The sequence below is a fragment of the Blennius ocellaris genome (assembly GCF_963422515.1).
Source record: "Blennius ocellaris genome assembly, chromosome: 12".
Taxonomy (NCBI): Eukaryota; Metazoa; Chordata; class Actinopteri; order Blenniiformes; family Blenniidae; genus Blennius; species Blennius ocellaris.
In genome coordinates, this window is record NC_137661.1 from 19136146 (window position 1) to 19161338 (window position 25193).

Below are 25193 nucleotides of genomic sequence, written 5' to 3' on the forward strand. Positions count from 1 at the left end.
CCCCACAATGAATTGACTTAACATCACACTCTGCTCACCTATCCTGCGTATGATTCAGATCATATTCTTGTTTTTGCATTTCACAGCAGCAAATTGAAGATTAGTATTCAGAAATCACATTGACACAGATTGGAAAAAAACAACAAATGTTCATCTTTCACAATGTCAGTGCATGAAAATATCACTGAAGCAAAACATCTGCACAACCCAATCATTTCAAGTAAACAAGAACAGCATGAGAGCAGAGGAGCTGAGGATCTGTCAAAACAAACAACTGATAGATGAACCTCTTCATTGCACTTGTAATGTTGTATGCACATTTACATTAATATTTAATGTAACTTTCTTTTTTGACAGCTGAAAGTAACTAAAAATGATATTTTAGTTTGTTTCATGACAAATTTGTTTCATGTTAACATCATTGTTGATATAATATTATTATCTCATTGCTAAAAATGATGTTCATAAACTTAGAATAATTGGATTTCATCATAGAATTATCAGATCAACTTGATGAACTTGTTAATCTATGACATTGCATATCTGAATTTAATCTTTTGTTGAAAGCAATAACAGGCTCACTGCAAGGCAAGAGGTAAAGGAAGATATGGTTTGGTTCTGTGTTGTATAGCAGCAAGGAAAGCAGCTCAACTGCAATGTGTCTGTTCTTTGTTTCAGGAAATCAGCCAACAGGGATCCAGGCTGCAGAGGCACAGGCGTTGTACCAGACCACTAACCCAGCAGCAGAAGCCATGTCCTTGTTAACGGAGGCTCAGAATAATGCCAGTTTCTCTAAGACTTCTTCCTGGACTGGTCTGGTTGACTTGGACAAAGTGAGCTCCATTGCCGACATCAGCAACTCTTCTGAGATCTCTGAGGAGCATGTTGTCATCCACTTAAGGCCTGAGGGGGCATGGGACGAGTCAGAGGCTGAACCTCGAACCAGCCAACCCAGCCAGGATGAATCTGAAAGTCCAAGGAGCATGAACACATTGGGGCTTTCTGACCTCGAAGGCCTGGAGAGCCATGGAGGTTCTGCCCATGAGGAAGAAGATAGTAGCTTCTATGGATCTGACGCCCCAACATCGTCCTTCACGGTATCTTCCACTCTTCAATCACAGACGAGTAATAGCATTCTGGCTGACTTTGTTAGTACTCTCATGAAGCCCTTTAAGTATTGGACTGGTGGGGAAGAGAGTGACCAGATGGAGAAAGTGCCTGACGAAAGAGCAGGAGAGAACCAGACTCATGGCGAGGCCATCAGCAGAGAGACAAGTGCACTGAAGCCTGGCGGGAACAAGAATGGCATGGACAATGCTATCATGGAGCACAGAAGTGGTGTTCATTCTTTCAGAAGTCCCATCAGTGGACTGCAGAGTGAAGACAAGGGTCTCTCTGAACAGGAAAAAGAGATGATGCCATTGATTCGATTGGTGCCTGCAATCCAAAATCCTGGGCAAGGTGACACCAGCATCCATCCTGGGGAGCAAGCCACTACCACTTCAGCTGACAGCAGCCAGTCCACTGATAATGGTATGAGCTTGACTTTGACTGCTTGCATTTATGATTCAACTTCAACCTTTACCACAAATAACTGCCTGTGATATTGCAACACAAATCTGAATCATTTGAAATGGAAATTCATTTCAAATGGAGGCGTGGTCCATTTAAATGTTGCTAGTAAACATAGGATTTGTTAGTGTCATGAGTTTTAAGCTGTCTCTGCCTCTCTATCCCACTTTGTCTTTTCCCCCAAGCATGCTGTAATGTATTCCTCCGCAGGGCAATTTGAAGTATTGCTGTAAATTTAATTAAACAGTAATTGCAAACAAACAAACAAACGGGGCATAGCACATACAGCGATGCAGGCTGTTGGAGTGGAGACTGCTCTGCCTTCACTCTTATATTTATTGATAGAGTGCTTTGTTTACTGTACAGGCTGTCAAAAAGAGTAACAGCTAAGCTTGAATTTTTCTAATCTATCTCGGGGCGATAAGAAATTTGTTATTGTATACACTTTTTTTTTTGGGAGGAGGGACGTAAAACAAATCAGGCTTGCATTCTAAATCAAGGCTTATTTTTAGGAGTCAAAGATGCATTATGTAGTACAAGTTTGATTCATAATAAATACTGAATTAAATAAATGAGAGAAGCTAAACTACTGACATGAATGGAAATTTAGAAAGACTGTACGTGTGCATCTATGCATGTGTATGTGTGTGTGTATGTGTAAGAACTGACAGTCAATATCCTCAGAGGGATGAATTGACCTGAGGAATGATGCAAAACAACAAATCTGAGGACATAAAAGGTCAAAACAAAAGGTTTCCATCTCACATGCTTTTAAAAGCACCCTGACAACAAAATCAGTCCAAGTTCCTGCAGGGGAAATTTTAGTCTAACGATCAGAGGATCACGTAGTATATGACAGCAAATATACTGGATTAAGAATGAGTGAAGCAAAGCAAGTCTGTAGAGAAATATGTGGAAATGTAGACTGAATGGAAGAGGAATCAGACCACAGGTAGGAATTAAGTTTCTCTTTTAATGGTCACCACAAAAGACAAAACCTTGGCAATGGTTGAAAGCAGGAGAATACAAAGTGAGACATACAATCTCAGCCAGAAAGCCCAGAAGAATGATCCAATAAAGGTGTTGGGATTTTATCACCTAGCAGCAGTTGGCTTTATTAATATAAATACGCACTGCTGTGCTACCTGAAGTCCCGCAGCAACCCCATCACAAAGTATTAATGAAAATCCATGCTTTAGTCCGCATGCATTATTCACAGCCTTATCCAATTAACGTGGAGGTTGGATTGTACCGCCATTCACTCTAACCTCCATCTAAGTCTCTGCCAATTAGGCATCGAGTCTGTGAAGGTAGGCGGTAATGATCACTACAGTGAGGGTGAGAAACACACGGGGGGCATGGGTAGAGTGAAGAAGATGTAAGAAAGGTGGAGATGGAGAAAGGAGGAAGACGTCTATTGTTTTCTTTTTTTTTCACGTTAGCTTGATGGAAAGCTGCCCAACTGATGTCTCTACTTAAACTGGCATCAATGAGCTCTGTTATTGCACACCGCAGGGTATCCCTTGGATCTTAACAGTCCATCAATCACCTAACGATTGATGGTGCTGTGTCTCTTTGATAGAGGGGGATGAACGGCTTTGTGTTGCTCACTTCGAACAAAGATTAGTATTTGAATATTGAATCAAATTAATATGAAAATCTGGACAAATGTCTGTGGTTACAGGGAAATTTCAGTTATTTAACTTGCTAATCACAATAACTGGAAATGTTTTTGAATCAAGCATTTGCCCAAGCTCCTATTGGAGACCACTGGCTGCAACATGTTGGAAATTTGAATAACTAAGTCTTGGCTGTCTGGAGAAGAAATTTATGTCTGCTCCTGCCCATTGTGATCAAGCTTGAATTTACATGATGCAATACAGTGGCGTCTGTGGACTGGCACTCAGTGGAGATGCTGCTGACGTGATTCACATGGCCATGCAATAACTTGTCTTCACTCCTGTTTTATTACATGCCATATCTGTAGATGGAATGAGTGTCTACCTTTTTCTCTTGGTCAGCCTCCAACTCAAAATTTAATATCATGTCTGCCTGACCCAAAGGGATCCTCACTGCCCGTTTACTCTGTTAAAGTGGAGTCAACACAGAAGAACCGCTCACAATGGAGGCACACAATTACCACGTGAATGGAGTTTATTATAAGTTTGTTTTGCAGCATTTCCACCATGACATGTTTTTTTAATTTCATATTCCCACTGAGCCCTCCACCGGCAGATTTACACCAGCAGCTATGAACTTTAACCATGCTGTAAATAGCACCATGAAATCACCCAAACCTATGCCTAATTGTCTCATTTTATTTATTACATGGGTCATTACATAGATGATCAAACCAGATTAATGTGTTTAATTATTCTCACTTCCATCAGTGTGTGTAGTAAAAGTATGTAATTAGCTATTTGGATTATTAATAGGATAATTATGCCAGGCTACATGGTTCTTACGGAAATGAACCTCAAACGCGTACACACACATTTAGGCACGAGGTAAAAGCGAATCATCAGAATGATTTACATACCCCTGAATATTTATTTATGGACATATTTGTGGGCAATATGTTCTCCCTCTTGTGGTAATTGTTTGTGCTGTTCCATTACACTTTCCGGGTATGTTAACTCAACAGAAGTCAGCCAAATAAAGCTGACCGATATTAAAGAGAGCAACACTAGCGAGTCCTTTCAGAAACATTGCTGTACTACTGCCCTAAAAAAACACACAGGCACACGCCAGTAGTGAGTCACACATTCAGACAAAATGAATTATTAATGGTGTAGACAGACTCTGGTTTAAGCTGTAAGCTGATAAGGTACAGTGGACCACTTTCTAAATAAACTGATCTAGACTGAGTATGTTGTGGAGACATACACAGTCATTCGCTTATCATGAGTGCTCCTGCATCGTTACACATGGCTTCCCTCACCACAGGCAGGTTTATTCCAACAGGAAGTTGTTTTGGGTAAGCAAATCCACAGGGAAAACCAAAACAGGGAAGTTGAGTCCTGTCATCATTGCAATGTGCATTTATTTGTTCTTCAGCAGAGTCAGTTTGTCCTCTGCGATTTTTGGTACCACACTGATCAATTGCACTGGTGGATCAATTGCACTGGTGGATCAATTGCACTGGTGGAGAAAGACATTCAAAACAGCCAGCTTACAGAAAATCACAATTAGGGGCTGCTTAGGAAAATATCATTCAATACAGCAAGCTGGAAAGACTGAACCTCAATTTTTGGTACATTGTAATATCTTTATACAATACTTGCACATAAAACCCAGGTCTTTTCTGAAGTTACTAAATACAATGAAGGTCTACAGGTCTGTTGTTGTACACATGCACATAACACATTTGAAAACGTTCTACAAATCTATCACTGACTGGAATGTTTTAAGACAGTTGGAGGTTGTATCCTATTTAACATAAATCTTGTGACTTTGCTTTTGGCTAAAATATATAAATTCCACAAAACAGTAAATAGATTTTGATTAAGTACTTGGATTTATCTCCAAGGTGTAATGTTTTCTGACTCAGGAGTCACTGGGTTAGCCAGCGGTGTTAATACTAAGAGCAGAGCTTGCATTGACTTCCTGTCTCGTTTCTTTTCTAAAAAAAAAAAAAAAGGGCTGAGGATAATTTACAACACTGAGGCAGGAGGTCAAGCTTCCTGCTGTCGTCCTTCCTGAGCTCATGATTAACGAACTACATACAATGTATGATGTGGTATTTTTCACAGCAATGTTAGTTAGCAAAGAAACGTCAATATACATATGTGCTGTGACATTAATTAATGGGTTTAGAACTATGATATTTATGGTATTGTTGCAGTTACAAAGTCATTCTTGCTAATTGAGAACAACCTAAAACAGTATATATTGACAGTGTGTTGTCATTTGTTTACATTTCCAGGGAGGTATTTGTCACATCAATGTAAAACATCCTACTATAAATCCATAGAGAAAAGCAAAACTTTGGGTGTGTTTATAGAGCAATTCTCTGAAGTTTTGACAATCACACAAATTATGTGAATTTTCACAAAAACAAAAAAATCAACAACATTTTAATCAATCAATATTAATCAAAGCATTGAGTGTTAGGTCATAATTAAAACACTGCACAAAAAGCTTTAATTTGTTAAATCTTGTTCTGCTCTGACTTTTGTTGATTCCCAAAATTGTTTGCAGTGTTGATAGAGAGGATGCAGACATGTAGCCTCATAGTCTATACAGTTAGCACACATTCACTCTCAATTATTTTAAAATGTTGTTTTATTTTATTTTTGCTAACATTACATCCATAAAATTTAATTCTCAAGACAATGGAGTTGTTATAATCAGACAATACTATGTTTTTATGCCCTGCAGAGTTCCCATCTCATCAATTCCCATCTGCACCAGAGCCTGTTGAGAGAGCACCACCCAGTGAGCATCTCAACATATCCAGCCCTGAGGTTCCTAGGCAAGGCTCTGCTCTTTCTACTGCCCCCAACACCCACTTCTCCTGGGCCATCAAGTCCATGCGTGGCCCCAAACTCAGCAACTCCGCAAATCTGGCTTATGTGAGTAAACATGCCACCTGGGAACCAATGGAGGCAAAAGCAGGGCCCCTTGAGGTGATGACTCTGCCCACCTCGTTGCGACAAGATATTCCAGAAAACTATTCGGGCGAAGGCAAGGACCAAGACATAGAAGGTGCTCATCCTCCATCTTCTCGAGGTGCAGCAGGTGAGGAGAAAGAGACAGAGGGAAGTGCAGAGGGAAACAACTTCCCTGCTGAATTTGGATTGAAAGCCACTATGGAGGCCAGCACTGGTGGGAAACAGAGTCATGAAAGTGTATCTTTACTCAGACAGAGTGATTTTGTGACTGTGGCTGAGCCCACTACTCTCTCCCACTGGCAGCTGGTTGAACAGCCCACCACACCACCTCCGGGCTCCCAGGAGCCGAAGACAGCAGAGGAGGCAAGGGGAGAGATCCTTTATGTCCTCCGGCCCGCCAACAGTCTGTCTTCTCCCTACTCACGCAAGGGCAAAGGTGAGACAAATTCAGCGTTCCCAATGTTTCCTGGAAAGCACAGCAAAGGAATGACCGAGAGTGACATTATGACTTCTACACCAAAAGCTTTGATGGATGTACTGACCACCGCTGAGGTCATCACAATGGCCAAAGCCACATATAGAACCGACTCTGCCACGACAGCAACTACAACAGATGGTACATCTGATAGCTTTTTAACAGAGGGGCCTTCTATTTCCATTTCCTGGGTTCACGAAGACGTCCAGAAAACTACAAGTTCACCTGACCTACCAGCCACTGTGGCACCAGATGCAGGGTCTCAAACAGTTATTGAGGTCACTCATCTGACCACTGTGTCATCATACCCCAAGGTTGGTGCTACAGAAATGGAATCCCGATCTGCAGTTTCTGAGTCTTTCGTTGTGGGAGATCTTTGGACACCTTTCAAGGGCTTCAAGGCGGATGAACACAAGAGCTCGGGAACGACAGAAAACAAAGAAGGAAGCAACCCGTTTGGTTTACTCGTTCCCAACTGGTCTCTGGGCTTCATCCCATCAGGTAAGTTAGCAACAGTTGATTTATTTTAAACCTCTGTTATATGTATAGTTATTGTTTTGTTTTGTTTTTTTATTGTGGGAGAGCTATGGGTAAAGTAATCACTTTGCTCAAATGAGGTTCCTGTCGTCAGTGTACACAGAAATCTTACGTGACAGAGATGCCATGCAGAAGAGCACATACAGATATAATATAATACAGCTGCTAAAACACATCAAGAAAGTCTCAGCATTTAAGTATATCTGGGTATGTGATTGGTTCTTCATGTGTTCAGCAACAAAGAATTATTATTATTATTATTATTATTATTATTATTATTATTATTGTTATTATTTATTTATTTTTGCTTAAACAAAGATGAAAAATGCCCTTCTCTTAATTTTGAGCCTTTGGCTTCTTCAAATCACCCAAAAGAGGACCCCGTATCTTCTTTGCATTCATCTTCCTCACCTGGAGGAGTGACGAATGGCAGTTTTGGCACAGCCAATATTAAGCTCTGCTGCTCATCCCATAAATGCATTGTCCTTGGAGACATGACACCTCTTAAAAGGAGAATGATTCAAATGCTATAAGAATTATTGCCAAGAGGCATTATCATATTGCAAAAATAATCCACCACAGGATAATTACCTCACTATTTGTAAGTAGTTTAAAGTAAGGTTGTCTGTGTGATAATCAAGTCATGGATGTGGATTACCAACATCAAGAAACAAATTCAGTAATGGCAATGTGTTCTAATGACCTTTAGTTGAGTTTGTAGTGTGTGAACCATGTCAAATCTAAAACTTATGCTCCTCTATTGCCTTACTGTGTCACTTTGTGTTTCATTCTACATCACCTTGCTGCCTCCTGCTCCAACATACATCATGCATTCTTAATCCAGCCTTGCGATTTCTTTTTGCATCTCCTTCCTCCTTATCCCTCCCACCTCTGCTGGTGGAGAGGGGCTCCAGACAGTCAGGCAGCAGTGGGGTGAGACCAGCGAGGTCTTAGTGAAGTAATTAGCCGGTCAGAGTGAGTGCGATTAGATGAACTGAGGGAAAGGCAGAGATGCCGTTTTCCAACAAATCAATGTCGACACAAACTACAACATGAGATGCGTAATTGACTGTGGACCGCTTTCCTTCTCATTTTCTAGTTTGTCCATGTTCACCAAACTCTGTTCCGTTCAACTCAACTTCCCTCATGCACTCTCAAACTTGGTTTTTGCATTAAAAAACTGTGTCTGAGCGGTTTTTCTCAGCATCCTGGCACGGATTCTTTTTTTTAATAGTTAATGGATTCGTTCCTATGACAGAAAAAGAACAGCAAACAAAAAATACAACTTCTGTTTTTTGTAAATACAGCAGACATTATTGTCTTGAGGCCACTCATTTCTTCGTCATCTAGATTTGTGCTCTTAAATTGAAGTGGGTTTGGTAAATATTTTATGCGTGTCTCAAAGGACTGTGGTGTTTATCATGAGTTTCTGCTCAACTAATGCGACATTGATGTCTCCAGCTCTGTGCTTCTGGTATTTCCAGGAAGTTTCATTAGTGCCATTTCTGTTCACTTTTCATCTTTTACATTGGCATTTCTATCATGTTGTGAGCTCTGTCATGAATTAGCACATGCGTTTTACTTTTGAAGTGATCGTTTTCATGTCACCAGGATCAACACCTGACTCTCACTTGATGCACTTGCATTTGTTAAAATAACCGTAACTCTGGTTGAAATAATCAGTTATCATTAAAGTTGTTAGGCTGTTAGCTCCCGTCTGATAAAGAAAGAAAAACAAAGCATACTTGATTGAAATTTCTATTGTTTACTACACATACTAGTGGCATTGGGCTGCCACAGGACAGAACCTGGGGTGCTGATCAGAGGTCTTGCTCATGGAGTTATAGTGGTGTCAGCAGTGGGATTCAATCATGCAAACCTCCAGTCTCAGGTTCTTTTTTCCTAACCTTGATGACACAACTGCCCTGAATCTGCAACAAAACAGCTGAGGTAAAGTGTCATCGTGTCATGCTCATTGCAAGGTGAGAACATGTTTATTTCGTGGCTGCCAATGCTTCTTTTGTGGTGTGGACCGATGCTAATGTCCTCAAGTGTTAAAGCTAACAGCTGCCTTCAAAACACAAGACAGAGATAGACAACTCCAACGGTTTCTGTCTGCAAGCAAAATAAATGTCAGTAACAAGCACACTAAAACTTCAGTAATTCTAAGTAGTAGTAGTAGTAGAAGTAGTAGAAAAATCTTATACTGGTACGTAAAGACCACAGTGATTTTTAATCAAGTTGCATCATTTGTTAAGTTAAAGTCAAAAGCCTCTTGTGTTTGTCCAGTCATATAATGTTTTTTGACCCATACACAAATTGTGTTCTCTTGGGAAGATTCATTCAAATCAGATTCAAGCCACCTTCAGTCCAGTAATGTTCCCGACAGTTTTGAGTGAAGGACTCGCCTTTCCTTCTTTAATAATAGCAGGTAAACATGAACTTGGACTTGGATGAACTTGTGGTTTCAATTCTCAGCCACCCAGTATTAGGGCTTGATGCTAGTTTGGCTGGTTTGCTTACAGTGGAGTGCTGCATTCACCATATTTAATTTTTCTGAATGCTCTCTGCGGAGCATGGCCATGACCACTCATTACAATTGGTGAACGTGTAAATATTACAGATTCTTTCCATTCAGAGAGGAAAAGTTTTCATGAATCCAGACAACTCAAGGATTCTTTCTGTCGTCCTCCTGTGATTGGATTTTAGTCACAGCTTGATGCTGGTGTTTACAAAATGTATTCAAATCTAATCATCAGTACCAGAGGTATTTTTGCCTTTGTCACGGTGATATTTGTGTGGGTCTGACTGGCCTTGCTCCTGTTGAGTGATTAGAAGCATGAGACATCCTCTCTCGGTGTGACCTTTTGTAGTTGTCAGTTTTTTAGTACAGAGGAAATTACAGCAGTGGTTGTCTGACCATTACTGCGGATAGGTAGAGATGGAGAGGAGGGAAAGGGCAGGATGACAGAAGCTCCTGGAAGGAAGAATGGGGGGTGTTGTGAGAGAGGTGAGTATGTCCTCCACAATGCAGTGGGTAAGAGTACATAAACTGCTTTAATCAATGATCAGACACTATACTAAGACAGTGCTGTGGGCCTCCAGAGAGTACAGTTCTCCAGCAAAGCATTTCTTTCCCCCCTTTTCCTGATATCCCATCTTTTATGTTTACATTTCTTTATTTTCACATTTCTATACTTTTTTCCAATTTAATTTGTGGGGCTATTGGATTTCACTGAGCCCATGTTTTCCCCTAATTGACAGCATATAGGTGGGATAAGCTGCTGATGTTCCATCACATCCATTTTCCCTCGCTATGGCCTCCAGCCAAATAGCCAAAGATTAGTCGACGTACACATATATACATATATATACACACACACACACAGACACACACACACACAAAGTACCTCCCCCCCCCCCCCCCCCCCCGTATCCCGCACCAGTCCCACACAACCACACACACATACACTGAGTACGACTTAATCCTTCTCTGTTAAAACTTGGCAAAACATACACATCATTTGTTTGAAGTTTAATAACTCATATCTTCATTTCCATATTGTAAAGTCCCTAAGACAGTATTTTAACAAGTTTGTGACGCTACAAGCAAGAAGAAGTTTAGAACTTTTAAAATTGATTTCTTTTTCAGTGCATCTCAACAAGCATGCAAATTTCCCGAAAGCCTCAGAGCGATAGTATCTCTCTTTTTGGGCTGATGAAACAAGGCAGGTGCATACAGTATTATTGGCTGTCTGTCTGGGATTTGAATTACCAATGCCGCTGTGATACTCTGGCAAACAGGCCCAGCATGCCTCTGAGTTATAGCTGTCTTGACTAGAGCCTTGTCCGAGGCTCAAGATGGATCAGACCTCTGGCAACATCAATAACACGACAGCAAGCCCACAACGAAATTAGAGTGTTAAATTTGGAAGAGAAGAGCAAGTATGCTGAAATGCACGTGTGTGTGTGTGTGTGTGTGTGTGTGTGTGTGTGTGTGTGTGTGTGTGTGTGTGTGTGTGTGTGTGTGTGTGTGTGTGTGTGTGTGTGTGTGTGTGTGTGTGTGTGTGTGTGTGTGTGTGTGTGTGTGTGTGTGTACATGGCGGTAGACAGAGATAAATGGAGACAGGGACAGGCTGGGGTGGCATATTATCAGTGTTGGTTTGTGGATGGATGCTCAGTTTGTCTGCTGGCGATCAGAGTCCTTGGACAGGCCGTCGAGAGCAGCGAGGGGGCATATTCTCAATGCTGCATATAGAAGTCTATTGATTTTCCTGCTCATGCTCCATATGTCTCCAGTCTTTTTCTCTCACCATCCTCCACTTTCTCTTCCCTGTCTTTGCTGTACTTGCTATTTTCCCCCATTCTCTCCCACACTCCCCATCTCCCTGACTTTATGTGTTTTATTACTCCTCTGGTCATTGTTATGACTCCCCCTGGCATAATGTTTTGATAGCCTCTTGAACTCAAATGTGATACAACACAAGGCAGTCAATTGCAGTCTAACCATATCGGTCCCCTGCACGATCCTCGGCCTCTGCAGGATCCTCATCAGTACCTCTTTTTACAAAATTCACCATCCTATAAATTCACACTTTCCCTAATCTGTCATCCTCCTATTTGCCTCTTGTCTCTCACTGTTTCTCTTATTCTTTCTTTTCATGGTGTAATTCCACCCTTTTTCCATATCAAACACCCCTGCTGAATCTAATCCAGTGCCATTGGCTTCTGCTTATTAAATGAATGGGATTTATTGAAGAACAGCCTTGAGGGACACCATGTTCCATCATGGTGTGGGATGAAACGGTGTTACGCAGCTCTCTGTGCTGACTGGGCATGGGCTCTTTGTATGGGGATAACCAGGGAAATGAGCTCAACCAAAGTGTTTAAAATGAGTTCTAAACACTTTGAGAAACTCTCGGAGCCATTTGTGTTCATTTGTGGCGACTAATAATCATAATGCATGCCAGTTTAAAAAGTACTGAATAGTACCCATTAGGAGTGTATTATTTCTGTTGATGTCTTTTTTTCCAGGACAAAATGAAGTCACCCTTCGCACTCAGACTAAGATCAGTACCATAAAAAAATAAAACAAAGTACTACAAAAACATGACAAAAGTCTCATCTCAGGTGGAAAAAAACCCAACAAACATTAAATTGTGCCATCTTATGACAGAGATGCTGTTACAGATGTTATTGTAGTCACACATTCCTCAAAATGTCCATACATGATGCCAACAGTCTTAGCTCTCCCTCTGCTTCTGAGTATTTAGGTAATAAGACTGTAATGGAGCTTGTATTAAAAAAAAAAAAAATAAAATAAAAAATGTACTTGTACATAGAAAAGCAAAATCAGATTGTTTACTCTTTCAGGGTTTCTACTGTACAAAGCAGAAGTCAGCAGTGGACAGCCGCGGCGCAGGTATTATTCACAAAGAGGTGTTGACAAGTTTTAAATTGAAATTCTTGTAGGTTTCCAAAGCTAAGCATTAAATTTTGTTAGTGGCTGACAAGCAGCAAGGCAAGAAGCTAAGCGAACTGAGCTTTAAGGAGATCCAAAACAGCCGTTAGTTTTGCCGTTGAGTTATTAGTTTTGACGTATATCCAAATAAAGCAGATGTTGGTAGCTTGTTGTTATCTGAGTGATTTATATCAAATCTGTAACATGTGATTGGATTGCAGAAAGAGTTGGCTTCTCTTAACAAACGTCAAGCTGTCAGACGACGCAGAGCTGGAGGACTGTTCACTCCCACCTACATAGACAAATGGATTACATCTTGAACACATTCTGTTTATGTGTAAACAAGGTTTGTGTCAGCTGAAATCCACGCAGTCACTTATATAAGAAATATAGCTCTGTTAGCTACTGACACAACTTAATGACCACTGTACTGACACATTGTATTGGAATACAGATAGTTAAAGTGACCCTTTAGACTTAAACAGAGTGCAAAGAAAGATTTTACATATTATGACAATCAATGCACTTCACATAAATGCTGGATTTCAACATCATAGACTTCTTTTTGAGTTTACTTAATCCGTGATTAAAGTCAAATATATGGATACACATTTATCCCATAATATTGTAATAATAGGGAGATTGGAGAAAGCGAATTGATATATATATATCAATATATCAATTCGCAGTCATAACTGCTGCATGTTGAAATTATTCTCACAGCAGATTTCAACATTCATGTAGAGTTGGCTTCCTCAAATGTGAATAAGCATGGCAGCTCATGATGTTCAAGTCTCAGCGGTTTAGTCAAGTGCCGTGCCTGGAGAGGTCTTTTAATATTACAGCAAGTCATAAAACGGGCAAATATTTGCTGTTTTGCAAAGTGGTTTTGGTTTTAACTGTTATAGTAAAACATGCAGCGACTAAATAATTCAGTGAAAGATTTCTCAGAAAGCAAAATATCAGTTATCAGTATTCAGTGACATTTGGGGTGATAGAAAGTGTTGATTTATACATGCAAAAGCCAATGAAACAAATAGTTATGTTTGTTAAGCTAACACACCATCAAGATTTTTGGTTTAATATTCCGCAATGAAACTAAAAAAAAAAAAAAAAAGCCAAGAGAAGCTGTCTTGAACAGACATTTTTTATGGCATCATAAAAATGCTTTATTATCTTTGCTTGCCACAACAAAACCTGGTGATTATTCAGCCTCTAGGAGCCTCATCACCAGCAGCTATATTTTATTTTTTAGATTGTATGACCCAGAGCTCCCATTATGGCAGATGAATGGCTGAATCTCTTGACTGTTCCTGCTCGCAGACACACAAGCAGAATTGATCAACACATTTTGATGTTGTTTTATGAATATTTACTCTTTTCACAGCTCTCTAAAGATCATCTGTGAGGCAGACCAAAGTGTTATGTTAACTTCAGTAAGAACGAACGCCAAGCTTGAGTTTTCTATTTCCCCGGGCTCAACATATGCTTTTTAATCATGTATTTGTTTTGTTATGACACGGTTTCATGCTCACATATGCATAAAGCGCTGTTGTGAGAAAATTTGTGGTCTTTTTCTCTCATTCAGCCTTCCATAATTTAGATTTTCTTTGGGGGACTGGAGGTTTACGAGAATCAGTGCTATTCCCACACCAGCCAAATGTGGGGAACATTTGCTCTTTGTGGTTATTTGGAAACGACACAATCAAGCCATCCGTTTCAATGAGGGATGAATCTAGTAAAAGTCAAACATTGAGCCGCACAGCAGCTGAAACCATCAACTGCTTGTTGGAGCATTCAGGCATCTTCATCTCCTGTTTTATTGTAGTCATTTTCATTTAGCTGTCTCCACACCAGATAAGAGAAGACCTCTGCTGAGCCATGTGTCCTCCCATTAAAAACACAGACAGTGATTCACACAGAAAGGTTGTTTTGCCTTTTTTTATTTCCTCCCCACTGAATCACCATCAGCAAGTGTTTATTGTCAGGTACAGCCTTACTGCCCCTGAGGGTGCATAGAGTTTCATAAAACAAAGAACAACATCACTTCTGTAGGCCACCAATTGGGATGTGTAGGGAGGGACGGATGGAGGCAGACAGCCTGACAGGGTGCTGTCAGGAAGAATATAATCCCCTGTGTGGAGTCATTGTGTGTTTGTGTAGAGCGGAAAAGGCTAACCTGGCCGGTATGTGTGGTAACTGTTACAAAAGGAGCATTCAGGAACCATTAGATTAAACGACAGGAATCAGTTACCGTTTGCTGAAGGGATATTTCAGTTTTCTATCTGTATCTAACAGGCTTGTCCCCTTTGGAGGTCAGTGGAAAGAAACAAACTAGTGGCAGGGACCTTTTTTGACTGCACTTTCTCACTATTTTTATTACCTCGGAATGAAAAGCTTTTTGATCCATTTTTTTTATGATGTGAAACTGGTCGCCGGACACATAGAAAATAGGGTGCCCATTATTCCTGCAGCACATCTGAATTTGAATGACTTCATCCTTGAGACGTTGCTTCCACATTTTCATTCTCCATTTGCAGTTGGACACATGCACATCCTTCAGCAATTCAGCCAGTCACACATGCAGGCACATGCTGTCAAAAATGGAGCCGAGTGTCATCAAGGTTAGTGGTGAAATGTATGATTTTAAATTGAGGTATTTTTTAGTTACAGAGAAGTGGCAGCAGAGAGGATGAGTGCATCCAGCTGGGATTTTCAAGCTGCCAGATTGCCAGACTTACTTCACTCCCTCTCACTCTCCCCAACACTGAGTACAGCGGTAGCAGAGGGTGCTGGGCTCCCAGCGTCAGTCATAACGCATCATGCAGTAGCCAGCCCACAGCGGGTGGAAGGGTTTGGGGGGGGTCTCCTCGTGTAGGGCATGTCAGACCCTCCCAGAGCTCTGTCCACAGCAGGATAGGTTTCATAGTTGGGGCAAAATGACATGTCTTCAAGGCATGAAGGTTTCTAAATGTGTGCACTTGGTGAATACAAAGATGCAAATTGTACAAATGGGTGAACTTTAAGAAGCAATGGTGTGTTTGCAGATTGTATTTGTGGATTTGAGCAATTTTTGGAAACAAGCTCTTTTTAGAGTTTCTGTTGACAGGAGCGCATGAGGTCGTGTAAAGTAATCCTTTTGTGAGATTTAAACATGTATCCAGGCAAACAGCTTGCTGTTCTGCTGCCAGAACGACTGCTCACTTCACAGTAACAGCAATGGAAAACAAGTGAAGGTGTGCGTGCATGCGTGCATGTGTTCTTGTCTTACTTATGTTACAAAAACAGAGCTGCAATGTCAAAGTGCAAGTTTTGCTCAGGACAAAAAATTAATAAATGCAATCATTCCTCTAATATCAGCAATGAATCTTAGGGTGAAGCAAGTTTGTTTACATAAAAAAACTACAGTCTATTTTGGGTAATTCTGGTGCCCTACGCATCTCATTTTCATTGGGTTCTTCACAAGCCAGTTTATATGATGACTTTTAATGTTTCTTAGTTAAACATTTTAGCTGTCAGGTTAAAGCAAAAATAAAAGTGCATTGGTTTTGTTGCTTTGTTGTTTCCAGCTTTTTGAAAACAAGAGCAATCCCAAAACTGTTTAAGTCTAAACGATTGATAATAATGACATTAGAAGCATCATATATATGTTGGTTTATATGGTTACATGCAGATTATAAGGGAATTGACTAGTTATTTTCTATTTTCATATAAATCCAACGCAGAAGTAGGACGTTGCGAGCTGGTAACTTAATCCAAATAAGCTGAGTGTAGTGGTAGTACAATTTTAACACATTTTCAACAAATCAGACACAACCCCACATAACCTTGTCACCAGTCCATCATCCACTGACTACAGAAATATTAAGTTCCTGCCAAGAATATAAAAAAGTATAAAAGATATAAATTCAATGAGAGCGAACAAATAAAAAAGAACAGAGGAAATTAAGAAATACCATCAAAGAGTATTTGAGCATTTGGAAGAACAAAGAAACTAAAAGATGTGTTTTATTTGCTTACAAACGACATGAAAAATATAGTTTGAGTTTACCTGCCGATTTGAACCTGCAGTCAAAGCAGTTTTGATGTTGTCAGGAGGTCTGTTCCAAGCTGAAAACCGTATCGGCTAAAACCTTCTGCTGCCGTTTGTTTTGTTTAACAGTAAGTATTTACGAACAGATTTCTCTTGAGTGATCTGAGAGGACTTAGCAGGCATTTACTCCTGAAACGTAACTAAGAGGTACTTTGGTCCTGCCCATTTAATGATTTATGGGCAAGCAGCGGGGCTTTGAAGTCAATTTTGCATCTTAATAGAAGCTAAAGGAAGTACTTAAGTAGCTAATTGTTATTATCATTGTTTTGGGTGTTTGTAAAAATGGCAACAGATTCATGTTGTAGAAGTTAAAGTTGTTTGAAGGGTTTTCTGTAATAATTACTTTGATCCGAGTTGAAAAGCAAAGTCTACTACAAACATTTAAATCCCCTTTCTGCATTCTTATATTTGAAGGTCATTCTGAAAAGAATTATGATTATGAATAGGATGGATGAATGCTGGGAAATAATTTCCCCAAGGGGATAAATAAGGGGTCTTTCTTTCTTTCTTTCTTTCTTTCTTTCTTTCTTTGCATGTTCTCCTTGTGCGTTGTCTTTGCATATACCAGGTTTTCCTCTTGTCTAGCCTCAGTGGAATACAATCAACTGTACGGTGGTTTTGGGCTCTGATGCAACAGAGTACTAGGTCATCTTTTCAAGGTCAGTGAAATCGTGATCACACTGATTGTCGTTTTGATAATCATGCAAGCAGTTTGGTAGAAGTTGAATGTAAATTAAAGTGCTGGAGGATTAATCATCATCTCCTCAGCTAGTAATGTCCTCTGTCGCATCCCTTTTGAGTTGATGTGGCAATTACGTTGAGGCGTACCTCACTATTTTCATCAGGACAAGAGTGCTAATATGGAATAGCAGGAACAAAGCATATAGGTTTGCTTAGTGTGGGCTTCAGATTGTGGACACATGAATACACAGCAATTCAAATGTGTTGCCTCAGGGCAATGTACTTTTTATGCATTCGATTTGGAGTATTGACAGATACACTGAAAGTTTTGTGATTGTCTGTCATTTCTAAGTACTGCTTTATTTGTGGTTTGTGATTATCCGATTTAATTTTAATTTTACATTTTCATCGCAACCAACTAATGTGATGATTGGTATTTTTGTCCAATGTATTATCAACGTAACCAGAGTGGGTCTGTGTGAATGCTGGCATTTTAGCAAACTCACTTAATACTTATCACATTTAAGCACATGTGCCTTATGTAACACATGTCAGACCTGCTTCCTGCAAATGCCTTTAAGGATTTAGCTATATGAATAGAAAGACATTTGCTGTGTTGACAAGCAATGGTAGACACACTTGAAAACATACATCATTTTGGGCATATGACGCTGTTGACAGGGGTGAAATAAGTCCAAGGACCAATCTTTGGACATCTCAGCTTCTTTCTGTAGAAGTTTGATGGCCCCAGGCAAGACTGACGTCCTGTGACTCTATGCAGTGCATCTTGGTGGAATGAGTCTTGAACTGAATGTACTCCTGTGCTGTCCTGGTACATTGTGGGGTACGTTGGCCAAAAAGACACGTGACTTGGACTGCATCCTCCTCTCTGACGCCGCCACCAGCTGATACAGCCCCAAACACTGACCCTTTTCAGCTTATCAGTGTCTCCTACATTCAGCCTGCTTCCACAAATAAGCAACAGCAACACACAGCAATGCAGTGATTTTCAGTAGTTTTCAAGAAGTCAATAATAAGTTAATAATGTCTTTTCATGATCGACATCGACTTGGTTTCTCGACTGGATTGAACTTGATTCAGCTCCTGCTGCATGTAGGAGAAATGTATGAGTAAAAGCAGTCTTTGTAAATTAAAAACCAGTCTTACACAATTCTGATTCTGATTCTAATCTCAGCCTATTTTTGTTGCTCTCCTTGACCCACGGTTTCTTTTGAAATGTACTTACCAGTGAGGTGGTGGAGGTGGAGATGGATTCTGTACAAGTGAACTCAGAGAGTGCAAGTGTGCCGAGTCACGCCCTTCCTCGTTCCCTATGTATAAACTGTATTTCTTAACTGTTTGCCTTGGACATATTAATATTTACTCTTTATATATTGTGATGTTCTCATCTCATCTGATGTTGTACTATTACATTACATTCAGTGTGGAGCAATGCTTATATATATATATATATATATATATATATATATATATATATATATATTTATTTATTTTTTTGGTTGTTTTTTTTTGTTTGTTTTTTGTAAATGATAATGCTTTGTCTCTTCTGTTCTATCCTAAACAAATAGTATTTGTAACTTCTTGTTATCCCCCCCCCCCCCAACAAAGTAAATCGCTTTTTCACATTGAGTCAAATCACGAGTAAGGACAATGCACAGAACATAGAAAAAAGAAAAAGAAGAAAAAGAGAAAAAATTGTGTTAGAAAAAAATATGGAAACATAAGCCAACAGCAATTCCTGTGATGGAACAGTCGAGGCTGTGACTCCCAAATTGGGATAATTGCCTCCAACAGATTCCTTGAACAACGTCCTAACAGGATTACATTAGTGCTGAAATACTTGCAGGTTTCCAAATTATCTACAGCATTTTCTTTCTGGATAAATCAACCAACATTCACCAGGTACAAATTCCAGCATCTGGCTCATATTGAAGTATTTGCCACTTATGTCCAGTCCGAGGAAATAAAAGCACTGGAGGGATGCTGGGATTTCAAGGTTAGACAACATACCAATCCACACAACAACACAACATACCAACTCAGCCTCTGTGTCACACTTTATCTACCCTGTGAAATCAGCTTAACTGAATATACTTCAAATATAATATACTTCGAATATACTTATACTAAAATCCCTCAAAAATTGAAACTGCACATCCATCTATACGCAATGCACACATAATTTAAGAAGCCTACTGTCGTGTATACAGGCATATTCACTGAGTTGTAGCATAATTTGATGTGTAACAATATGAGTTCTTGAAGTCACAGCATGAATAATTCATAGTGTGTGCATCCCTGACAGTTAGTGTGTCAGCCTTTTCCCAGGGTGCATATGTAATATTGAAGGATAATTAAAAAAGGTTGGTTGGGGTGTGGTTGACTCAACATTCTTATTTCATAAAGTCCCCCCCCCCACACACACACATACACAAAAAAAAGAAGAAAAAAAAGAGCAAACGCATAGTGAAGAGAGGTGTGTGAAAAAAAACCCAAAGTGGATTGAATGTGTTTGCGATGATAAGCCAGGATGAATTATTTTCCTACCACTCTGACAGCCCAAGATAATGCAATTTATTTAGGACGAACGGAGACTCTACAAGTGGCACTCTTGTAACAATGGACCCTCAATTTGGTCGTCAGTCACGCGATGCAAGCCTGAAAAATTGGGTTATATTGAATTGCTGGCATGTTGCTCCACCCTGGTCCTCTGCTGGCTGATGGAGTGTGACGTTCGGTCCACAAGGTGCACATCGGCTGCGTTCTGCTGTCTCAGGCTGCTGGGGCTGTAGCCAATCGATTGTGTCATGCTTTTTCATAGCTTGTGTGTAGACATGCTTCTCTGTTTGTTTGCTTGTCCGGGATAAAGAGAAAACATCCAATGCTGTTAAGAGGAGGTGAGGTTGAAATTTAAGTTATAATTTATACTTGGGAGCTATAGGCATTGAAATTGAATTGAACACTTTTGTTTTCAAGTTATTCAGTGCTTTTTCTCATTGTTCCTTCTTGGACAAATTAGTTTGGACCTACATGTATGAATCTTTTCTCCTGTATATCTTATCTAAGTTTGCTATTTTGTCACAGCAGGTTGATTTACCTGCAATGTGGTTTTGGTCATCTGAGTACTTCAGTGTTGCGAGTTTCAGCATTCACAGTAATAATTAATGGATTACTGACAGGGATTACATGTGAAGTGGTGAAAAGTTCAGTGTTTGACATTAGGACCACCGTCTACACCCAGTGTTGTTTGTCACCCCTTTCACCCCTGAACATGCATTCTGTCAACAAGACAAATGCAGGTGTGTCTCTGTTGCTAGAAACTGAGCGCTGCATGTGGTCAGACAGACAGAAATAGCCAGTCCCACCCCTGCAGTGCTCATCAATCCTAGTTCTTCAGAGGCCACTCAGCTCAGGAACAGTACAATAATCACATCAGCACACCTGCTCCTTGCGTATCCTTCTGTGTAACATAGCAACACGTCCTGAGAAGGTGCAAGGAGTGTCATCTGCAGCTTTTGAAGAGGTCAAGCTGGGTTTGAGTTCATCGAAACATCAGAATCATTTGTCAGAGACCTTCTGTTTGGGTGTGGTTTCTTGTCACGTGCTCTGACCACATGAGGAGCATAATAGTCATACTGTTTTTAACAATGGGGTCTTTGCAGCACCATTAATGAAATACACAAAGGGTCCTTTTTTCATGATTAGATATTGAGCCCTTGAGTCCAAAAGCTGAAAACCAAATTCATAGCTTTTATAATTTGGGTCTATAGACCCATGTTCGAAAAACAATCAATCATGGTATTAAATACTAAAGATATTGTTACTGAAGGAGCATGGCCAAAAATAGTTATGTAAAACTCAATTTGCAGAATGACCCATTTCCCCCTGGCTATCACCTTCACGTCTTTCAATTAATCAGGCTTTCACTCCAGAAAGTGACATTGTTCAGTCAGACTCAGGCTTGAGCAACATTTTATTAGACTCAGCTCTTTTTTTTCATTGAAGATCTATTTGTTTTAGTGGAGGACTCTGTTAAAGCTCAAAGATGACGGCTGAAAAAAAAAATTGTAGCTGCTCATTTTCTCCTGCCATGTGGTCACCCCTCAGATTTATATGGCGCACCTTTAAACTGACTAAAAGGAGAGCAGGAAGCTTGATTCAGGGAGGTGAGGTGTGCTAACCCTGCCCGTTTTGTGCATGACCTTGTCGACTGCGGGGCTGAAAATTTTATGTAATTCTCCACCCTTCAAACTCCTGCACACATTAAATTGTCTGACCACTGGGCACTGACATCATCAGCAGACAAGAGCTTCTCTACCAACAAGTAAACTTAACCTCTGTCCTGTTCCATCTCTTCCTCTCTCCTTTCTCACCTTCTTACCCTCCCTTTTCCGGCCTCACGTAACTCACCTCTGTAAATCAATCACTTTGAAGTAATCTGAGACTGCACTGGGGTCTGCATCTCTGTGCTGGAGAGAAGAGTTATCTATATTTCAGCAGAAATAGGTTTCATATTTCCCTGGTGTGTATTCAGCTTGTCGGGGCAGTAATTGTAGCTCATCTGCAGTGAGTGACTTGCCTGTCTGAGGGACACTGATACGTGGATAATATCCTGACCCTGTGAGGCTGCTGCTCTCTGTCCATTTTGTCAAGGGAGAGGAGGAAATTTGAAGTCATGCAGGTCATGAAGATTATCCAGTGCAGCTAATTACCAGCTTGGCTCAGCCCAGTTGAAGATAAAGTTCAGTTAGGTGTAATTTTCTTTGTTGATCAATGAGATCAATTTCAGTTTCCAAACTACTTGCCATTAGTTTGATAGTTTTGGCCATTAGTATGTTTATTGGTAATACTGCATTAATGACTGTGATTAAAGTTAAGAGGTTAAAGAGATGAGTTAAAAATCCGCACAATTTAGGTTTTAGCTGTAGCAATGGAGCCTTGTTGAGTTTCTCACTTCAATCATCTTCCCTTCTATACTAGAAACCTACTGACAAACAAACAAACAAACAAACAAAAAAACAACCCAGGACTCTTAAAAAAAGATAAAGAAATCAAAGACACTACAAAAGTTTCACCCACAGTCTGTTTTGAATATCCCAAACTTTACCAACAACTGACTGGTACACTGTCTGTGTTCAAAGCATTTTGAGACATCATTGAAGGTGAAGCATTGATGAGAGAACATTTAAGCAGATATACCAAGAGTGTGACTAATCAATCATGTAAAAAAAACCTAAGTATTTTGCAAGTGCAAGATTTGTAGTGGCAACAAACTTGCAGCAAATGATTTGAATACATTTGTGCCAACTCTGTAAATTCATTATCATCCTTTTTCTCCTTCTTGGCATCTGGTATAGAAGAATTGCAAATTTTTAGTATAGTTTATATTTTGAGCTTGTGATAGAAAAGAACGGCTTCTATGTTGCACATAGATCCTAAAGCTCCATAATGACGAGGTGTAGGAATTGCAGTGCCGCGAAGTCTGACACACAAACGATGACAAGAGGGATCATGAGATCAGGAACTGTTCTTCATCTGGAGGAGCCAATTCAGGACATTCAGGCATTTGATGAGGACGCCCTCTGTCAGGACCATTCCCTGAGGTCAGCCAAAGCGATGCTGGCGATCTCTTGGTTGCTCTGATAACAGCTCTGTTCGAACTCATGAAAAACAGTGAGAGTTGCAGACTTGAGCTCCCTGGGCTTCTCTCTTCTCTGTGTTTATGCATGAAAGCTTGTCCACCACTGTGCGCCCCCAAATACAGAGAATACCCCTGAGAAGAACTGACAGTCTTCTGGGAATTTTAACACCATGCACATCACATCGTGACGCATCAGCTGGTGTGCAAAGCATGACTGTATCTTGAATCTTCTAAAAGAATAACTCCAAAAAAGTACAACATTCATATCTTGATCATGTTACGTATATAAGTAATACAAATAGATCAACAATTCATGACGAACAAAAGAACAAAAAACCTTCTGCTGCTTCACTACATATAACAATAGAACCCACAACCAGCTATTGGAATGGATGGTTACTGTGATTATATATATTTTTCTATTAATGGCCACCCAATGTTTTTACTATTATTTTTAATAAGTCATTGTTTGATCTAGAATATGCATATATTGAATTGATGAATTGATGACATAACTTGAAGGAGTATTGAACGATGGCATCTGCACACTTTTGAAATATACTTTGCTGTAGTTTGATTACAGTCTTATGAAAGAGAAGCAAAAGAAAAACCAAAAAGATTTTTTTTTTTTTTTTGCAACTTTGGTTAGGATTAGAGTATAATACTTGAAGTTTGAGCACATTTCCATTATCTTCCTATTCAATTATTTGCTTGTTTAATGTTTGTCATGTTTCTGTGGTTCTTGATAATCAGCATGTAGTTTGGCAAGTTCTGTGCTACAGCAACAAATGCAATCAATTTGAATTCATCACTGCGCTGTCATTTATTACAATGAATGATGAATAATGCTGTTTATCAAAGTGTGTGCACTTTATGGTTGATGTGCTCATATTGACAGAGCCACTGTGACTAAGACATAATATACAAAAACGCATGTTCACTCATCATCACGTAAGTGACACGAGGACTTTTTCTCACCCACCAACGCATCGAGCCGTCACCATCACGACAAAAACAACATCTGTATTTAAGCTCATACTTGGCAGTTTAGTGCTGCCATTCATACAACTCTAACTGTTCTATGTGGTTCAGTACTTTTTAGTGATGTACTCTGGCATTAAATTTTAACGGGGCAGCTCTTGCTGGGCTCAGGTGATGGCTTATCACGCTCATAGAGGGGGAACACTTGAACAGGCTGAGGCATGATCTCTGTCTCAGCAAAGCTATTACAAGGTTCAGTGAGTCTAAGCACTGCCACACGGCGGGTGATAAGCAGGTGTATATACAGTAAATGTAAGTGCGTATGTGAGCAATTCTGCTGTGCGTGGGGGGGTGTCACCGGTTTATTCATGCAGAGTTCAATGTTTCTGTCAGCACAACCTTTTCTGCAGGTTTTCATTGGGGTGAATTTGCTAACCGCTCGGCTTCAGACGTCATGGGAAGCGAGACATTTCCCCCGAACACAACCCCTCCTTTAATGGTCCAGTCTAAATCCTGGGTGCATGTGGGAGCTGACACCGAGGAGTAGCTTCCCAAATATGCCACAACACTGAGATAATCTCACTCCTGAGAAGCTTAAAAAAAAAACATAAGATGACCCCATGGAGCAGTAAAATGTCACACAGCAGAATGTACAACTTCTTATGAAACTCTGCACAGGATGGAGGATATGTTGCAATATGTACTAAGAGTCTGGGAAGAAGATTATACATCATACCTTGAATGACATATGAATCTGTACCTCATTCCAGACCTTAACCCTGAAAGCTGAAATCCTGCAGGGCTTAAACTGTCTCTTTTCGGTTATAACTTCTCAGGTGCACCATACAAATCTGTGAGGACTTTTTTTTTTTTTCCTTCTTGCTCCTTAGTGTTTTTTTCTTCTATGTAGCCTTCTCTTCCTGTCTACTATGTGAAAGACAGAAAGAGAAAGATGCACATTTGGGATGGAGGAAGCGACCTATTTTGAGACCAGTGTGTAATTAATCATGAGCAAGCAGCCAGCATTAAGAGAGAAAGAAATGTATGATAGCTCCCTCCATGACTTTCTGTCCCTCCTCAGCTGATATTTCTCTTTTACTTGCTCTCATTCGGTCCAT

At 40.1% G+C, this 25193-nt stretch overlaps 1 protein-coding gene across 1 annotated transcript in view; it reads left to right on the forward strand.

The window, feature by feature from the left end:
• ncanb (neurocan b) overlaps positions 1-25193 on the forward strand; it is a gene marked incomplete at its 3' end in the record, with an annotated part of 120943 nt that overhangs the window by 28940 nt on the left and 66810 nt on the right. The window contains exons 7-8 of the mRNA XM_080506282.1: positions 679-1533; positions 5953-7161. Coding sequence (XP_080362408.1) covers positions 679-1533; positions 5953-7161 — 2064 coding nt within the window. The remainder of the gene's footprint in view (positions 1-678; positions 1534-5952; positions 7162-25193) is intronic.